We start from the raw sequence: 7404 nt of genomic DNA, 5'->3' as shown, positions 1-7404 counted from the left end.
GTGATACTGATGACTGAATCAAAAAATGAGCAAGTAATTTAGTGTTAGTTATCAGTACTTTCAGATTTTATCTGTAACAATGACTGGGGAAAGTAATATAATGTACTGTGAATGATTAAAAATTTATTTCATGTAATATATAATTCATTTTTAAACAGTCTGCAACAAAAATATTTTTGGAAACATCTTTTTCTTTTGGTAAAACAAACAGGTTAGCAATGACTAACAAATGGCTAAAATCCCCCACAATGATACAGTCAAATATAACCTTTCTTCACATTTCTCTAAAAGTTCAAGTTGATATCACTTGATAAAACAAGACAGTACAGACATTTCAATATTTTATTTAAGGCTTTTGACTGAACTGTAGAATATTAGGTGGGAAATCATAAAGATATTCATTAGCCTTGAACTCATCCATCTTACATGTGTACATACTGTAATAACCAAAACGAGCACGGAAGTTAAAAAAATAAAGCACAAAAGGATGCGATGGGTCTTAGCCCTATATGTTAAGAGTGGACATAAAAGATATATAATCAACACAATGTAACAGACAAGGAAAAAACAGTTTACAGGTGTTTTGTTTTTTTTTACTGTTAACAGCATATTCAGTTGTTCTTATCAAATTATTCAGAGGGTATCAAACTTCTGAAATGACCAAACTTCTGTGGATTATTTTTTAGTTACAAAATAAGGTTGGCCTCATGAAATGCAAAACATAACAAAACCATTTAAAGGCTTGGCAGAAATTAGTACATCTTAGAAAGCGGGAAAAGGAAACTCAATGTTTATATGCACAAGTATACACATACTCAAAAAATTTTCTAAGTATAATATGAATGAGACTCATCGAGTTTTTTGTAGTTAATTGTTGGCTACTTTCCTCCATGAAAGAACACAAGAATTTAACTCTCACAACGAGCTACTAGTTCAAAATTAAAGTAACATCACTGATGTTTAATTTAAATCTTACTAAAACCAATCACAGGCATATAGTCTAAACATAAAAGTACATGCCGTAGCTTAGGCCTCCTTAAAGTTCTTATTACAGGGTGGTTAAAGAAATAGAAACACAAGTAGAGTTATGTGCTGGGCAAAATATTAGCAAAACTTTAATTTATATTTAAATTTATCATTCTGTATGTCAAGTGCCTATTGGCTAAACAAAACTGTATTCAGAAATTCATATTTTATAATTTCATTCAACTAATACAAAAAGCTAAATAGGAAGATTTATAGTTGAACACTGAGTTGCTAAGGCTGGTATCAGGTATCATTCATTCTCTGATAAAGTGAGAATTCACTGGCAGAGGATTTAACAGCCAAACTGAGTGGTGAATTTAAATACCTTTCCCTAAATAACATACTGTGTAGTGACCTAAAGAATATTTTGTGTTATTCAACTTTCTTTTCTGGGCAGACTACCATAGCTCAATGACTTAAAAAACCAAATTCCAAAATTCAACCTGATAGCCTTAGTAAGGACAGTTAAAGATATAAAGATAGAAGAGATCATCCTCATCAATCATGGGAAAATATATCATCTGTGCCCCTCTGCCACAGTTCCAGGATAGCTAAGACCAATTATGAGGATTACCAATTAGTACTAGCAATTTAAAATAAAGAACTGTCTGTGCATACTTTTTTTATACTTATATATGGAAATGGGAGAGAGCAGAGCAGAAGAAGGTCTGAATATGCAAAACCTACAACACCCCTTCAAAAACTTATGAATTCTATGATCTCAAGGTCAAATTTAAATCAGCAAGAATAGAGCTGGAATTCCAAAACCTCTGAAAAGAAAAGGGCTAATAATAAAAACTGCAGCTGATTTTATGCACCAGGAATGAAATGTTATAACATATCTATCATTCACATGCAGGTTCATGTAATTTATCTTCAATAAGAATTATTATCTGTTTAGCAGCTGAAGCCCAGGAACTGCTGATACACTGCAGATGAGAAAACATTTGCTAGTCTCTCTGCTCTGGTCTTTCTTAAGCTAAATGATGATCACGCAACGGAGATCACTTGTTCTGGAAACGTTTTGTTTACGTGCACAGTCAGCTGCACTTGAGAAAACATTTGCTAGTCTCTCTGCTCTGGTCTTAAGCTAAATGATGATCACGCAATGGAGATCACTTGTTCTAGAAACATTTTGTTTACGTGCACAGTCAGCTGCACCTCCAGCACTTCTATCGGCAACATCGCTTCGTTCCCTTTCCCAGACTCTAGAGGTTCTGCTGTGACTCTTCAGCTTTATCAGTGCTACAATTCCATCCCAAATCCGCATAGAAAACATTATACAACTTTTAAATCCAGGATTTACTCCTTTCAAATGAGTTATTATAGCTCTTTTTAAAACAGATATTTAATATATTTGAGCCCCAAAGATACGGTAATTTAAAAGTAACTTTTACAATATTTATTACATACTGTATCTCAACACAGTCCTGACTTCCAAGGTTGTCAAGCTAGTGTCTCAAGTATTAACTTACACATTAATGGCAGTGCTGTCTGAGCTCATGTTTGACACAGTTCACATTGCCGATCAATAAAGAAAAATACAATCCAGAAATCAAGGTGGCATTTTCTACTGCAGTGTTTTCAAAAGTATGGTTAATGAATGTTAACAAGTATTTCACTTTAAAAAACAGGTTCCATCTTTAGATAAGGATACATTCAAAATGGTTTCAAAGGAATTCTTAGAGCATTTAATATGCCAACAGGCAGCTGTGCAAAGTCGTCAAATTATTTTTCCACAGAACTGTTTATTTCCATGAGCATCTCTTAGGAATAATGCTCCACAGAGCAGGTCTTGAGAAACACAGCTTCAGCATTTGGTATAGTCAGAAGCTTCACTAATTCCTCAGACTATGAGACATCGGTCTATTTCTTAAAATTAACAACAAAAATAACCGTTTAAGCCCGTAAGTCTGGAATTTCAGACTCAGAAAGTGAGCACTTGGGCAGGGAGGGGGAATACACCTGTTTATCATATTACTTCATTTTTGCTTCCCTAGCAAAATATGTTCCAAACTACCCATGTTAACCCACTCTTACTGATGGCTGTCCACAACACCTGAACAAACTAACCAATAAACAAAGGCTGCTTAAAGCAAAAACTGTGGAATAAAGTTTTCACTTGCCCAAATACACAAATGCCATTTAAAATCATTTATAATTACATGTTTAGAACTAGTAACCCTGGTTATCACTTAAGAGTCTATATACTGTATATAATTAGATAATATTATAGAGCTATCTTTGAAGCACAATTGAATAATTAAAGATGGTATGGAAAACTCTTTACTTGAGTTCATTTACTTTAGAGTAGTGTTTCTCAACCTTAGCACTACTGAGATTCGGGGCTAGATATTTCTTTGTTTTGGAACGTTGTCTTGTCCATTGTAGAAATAAAATGTTATCTCAAATGCATCCCACCAGTCATGACAAACAAAAATGTCCCCAACATATTGCTTAGATATAAGCAGATCGTTACCAGTTGAGAACCATCGCTGCTGAGAGAAAATTAAAGTTTATACCTTGATTCTGCTCTCCTGGGAAATGTCAATTTTATAGGCATACTGTGACTTAAAAGTATCAATAGCATCTAGTAATTTAGTAGCATGAGAGATCTTTCTAAATTCTATGTGATCAGAAACATAACGAATTTGTGAATCGTAGAGAATAGTTAGGAGGAAGCAGTCTACACATTTCAAAGAGAATTAGGGGTAATTTTACTATCATATCAGTTAAGAATTTTCTGAATCATGCTTAACTGACAAATATTTTAACAACTGGAAAAATGCTAATTGTATATTATAATCTGTTAAGGATCATGACTGAGGCAGTGCGAGAATAAAAACATAACAATCATAAATGGCTAACTCAGACCACATTCTATTCCTCGACTAAACATTCTCCATAAAATTCTCAATTCGAAAATCTCAAGTCTTGTCATTAAACTGCTTGCTTGCACTGTCAGCTCATCATTTCTTTCAAATTATCAAAAAGAAACCCTCCACATGTCATGAAGAATCCTGGTATGTGTCAAGAAGTACATTATCTAGTTTTAAATCCATGTCTTCAACATCCACATCTTCAGTTTTGTCATGCTTGTCAACTCCAGATACATTACTCTCTTTATTTTGTTCTTTTCTTACTGTCTTTAAACACTTGTCAAGTCTCTTTATGAACACGTCCACATCCTGTACCTTCATTCCGATGGCTGATGCAGCATTGAGGTAGGCACAAGGGTAATTATTTGTATGTGACATAAAGCCTCTGAAAGCGTAGCCACTCACAGTTTGCATAGACCCAGGAAGCACAACCCTGAAAGGGAAAAGACGTACTGATTTACTGTGTCGGGTGATATTAACAGAATATCCCCCATAAGCAACAACAAAATCTGTGTTACTTAGCCTTACATCTACTCATTAAGTAGTTTAAAAACAGGCATAAATCATAGGCTATGAAGGCACTTAAAAGCAAAAGTATACAATACACAGCAATTTTACCAGGAAAAGTAATGTTTGCTGATCACCATTTACTTATCTTCTATTAAAGAGGTATAAACTCTAGGAATCGCAAACACCTCTACATCTTCTTCAAAGAAGTAAAAAGAAAATGATTTCTGTTTTTGTACCAAATATGGAATCTGACTTCATATATATACACTTTAATGGAATGGTGAAATTTTTAAGTCAAACCACTTTGATTAATTGCCGTGTGTCACCTCAAACAATCAACAAACTAAAATGACACCTATCTGGTCAGTGCTATGCAATGGAGAGTATTAAAGCAAGGATCCTAAAGAAATGACGTAACTGTTTACAGTGGGGTAGTGGTCAGCAATCAGTAATATTCAGCAATGGTACAACCTTTTTTAAGCTTGATTTCATTGGCATACCTGATATAAGCGGATTTCTAAGTACTTTTTTTTTTTAAGTCAATTAAGATCAATTTAAGCATAAAGACAAATAGCGGCAACTCTAAAAGGCCAATAAAACCATTTTAGAAGTGTCAAAACTATGCTGTATTTTACAGATATAGTTCATCGAGGTAAAAGCTGAGTTAATTTAAGATCTTTTTTTAAGTTGTCCTTTGTTATGAAATCTCTAACCTCTGGTAGTCAGAGAAAAGTACTTTAATAGAAGAATGTACAGCAGAGTACTCAGAACAAGATATTTCTTTTCAAGTCATTTCTCTCTCTGACCTCATCAAATAAAAAATGAAAAATGAAATTAATTTTTAAGCCATGTACATAAGAGAGCAAAAAGTACATTTTCCAAAGACAGTACTTAGACAAGAATCGCGAAACCTTTTTAGTTTAGGAAATAGGCTTTTCCTTAAAAACATTTTCACTAAAAACATTTAGTAATGAAGATGCTTATTTCTAACATCATTATGTGACGCCACTGAAGATGATCTAATAAAGGAAAATAAAGACAAAAATTGATACAGAAAGGCAATGAAACAGTTTCTATATGTCTATTATAACAAACAAGATTCATAACTTTCTGTGACTACTGCAAGTGTAGGCAGTCCACAGGTGGGCCTTCCAGATTCTCTACCTCATAATTCTTTTAGCCTATGATGAATTCTTAGGGGTAGTTTGGCATATACTTGGGGGACTATTGTTAAGGAAAGGTACTTTATTAGCGTTAACTTTTAAAAGCCAAATAAATCCAAGCCTCTTTTACACAGACTTACCTGGCTCCAGAAACCTGTCTGGTAAAAAGCATTGAGCCGAGGTGAGTGACAGCTTTGTCATGCTGTTCATTTAGTGTCTTAAGTGTCATGGCTGAAAAAGAAAAAAGTATCCCAATGAGCCTTGGTTAACCAGCACAAAAATCACTCAAAAAACACACTTAATAATGGAGACATTACTTTTTTTTATTGTGTTAAAATATACACAACATGAAATTTATCATCTTAACCACTTAAAAATGTATGTTTGGTGGTATTAAATGCATTCATCGTTGTGTAACCATCAGCACCATTCATCCATCCCCATAATTCTTTACATCTAGTAAAACTTAAACTGTATACATATTAAAAAATAACTCCCCCCAGCCCCTGACAACCACTTTTATACTTTCTGTCTCTATGATTTTGACTACTCTAAGTACCTCAGATAAATTGAATCATGTGGTATTTGTCTTTTTGTGACTGGCTTATTTCACAGACGTTACTTTTTATTCATTGTCAAGAGGCATGATTTTACTTTAATGCACTTAATAAATTATATTAAGGACCTGTTTGCATATCAGACAAAAATATGTTAATATAAACTGAATCGGACAGAACTTCCATATCACACTTCTAAAGAGTGAATTTTCCAATTAAAAAGATGAAACAATGGTATGATCAATATGGAAGTTTATTCAAATTCAATCATGTTTTAAGAACTTGTAAAATGAGAATGTGGGATGTATTCTAGCACATATATAAGACTAAACTATGATCACCTCTACATATAGAAATGAAAATTACCTTCCTAAGGTTATGTGGGTAAGCTGTAATCTAGTCATACCACCAACCACCACTACTAGTTACCATTTCCTGAAGATGGACTTACCACACTAGATCGTTTACAAAATAATCTCAATAATTCTTTAACAATTTTGTATGTGAGGAATCATTATCTCTATTTTATAGATAGTTACGGGCTAGTACATGGCAGAATTCAGATTCAAACCATACCATATCACCTTCTATAACAGTTACATAGATAGATTATAAACCAGCAAGGACTGACTAAAGTGGGTTTTATTATATATCGACAGCCAAATAGTTTTTCATGGAAGCCTATTTCTGAAAAAGGTTTCATTTAGAGATGACTATTTCCTTGCTTTCCTCAGATACACGTGCAATATGAAACATATTACACTGCATACAGTCACAAAAGGATAATTATGGAGCTTAAAGATTACTGAAAATGCATACAAAATCAACATTTATATTATCCTATTTAGTAGCTCTTGTACTACATGACAAAAATACACAGTCCTTATACAAAGAAAATTATCATAAATACAGACTTCTCTAACATTGAAATGCTCAAGAAAACAAATAATAGCATTAAAAACAATATAACAACCACCTTACCTTCTCATATCATGGTGTTTTGTCAACCGGTAGAAATTTTTTAATATTTACATAGAGTTCTTAGTAGTAACTAAATTATTTTGGTTAGAAACGAATGTTAAAGTATTGTCTGTATGTTCATTATAATTCTATTGATTTGGATCCTTTCAGTACATAGTTGTTATCTTAGAAATACCTTAAAGCATTTCTAAAGCCTAACTAAACTTTTTCAATTTACAAAGTAATACTGTAATAAATTCAGAAATATCACTGTAACCAGAAAGAATTCATACTCTTTCTAGTAATACC

The 7404-nt window shown here is 33.1% G+C and overlaps 1 protein-coding gene across 2 annotated transcripts in view; it reads right to left on the bottom strand.

Annotated features, from left to right (window-relative positions):
* Positions 1-2405: 2405 nt before the first annotated feature.
* Positions 2406-7404, bottom strand: part of SEPSECS (Sep (O-phosphoserine) tRNA:Sec (selenocysteine) tRNA synthase) — a 29240-nt gene continuing 24241 nt past the window's right edge. For both annotated transcript variants that reach the window (XM_006918955.3, XM_015595030.2), the window contains exons 10-11: positions 5719-5809; positions 2406-4338 (exon numbers count right to left, since the gene is read on the bottom strand). In XM_006918955.3, the coding sequence (XP_006919017.1) occupies positions 4035-4338; positions 5719-5809 (395 nt within the window). In that variant the 3' untranslated portion in view covers positions 2406-4034. The remainder of the gene's footprint in view (positions 4339-5718; positions 5810-7404) is intronic.

This window comes from Pteropus alecto, unplaced genomic scaffold (genome assembly GCF_000325575.1).
Source record: "Pteropus alecto unplaced genomic scaffold, ASM32557v1 scaffold5, whole genome shotgun sequence".
NCBI lineage: Eukaryota > Metazoa > Chordata > Mammalia > Chiroptera > Pteropodidae > Pteropus > Pteropus alecto.
This window is presented reverse-complemented; position numbering and strand designations above follow the sequence as displayed.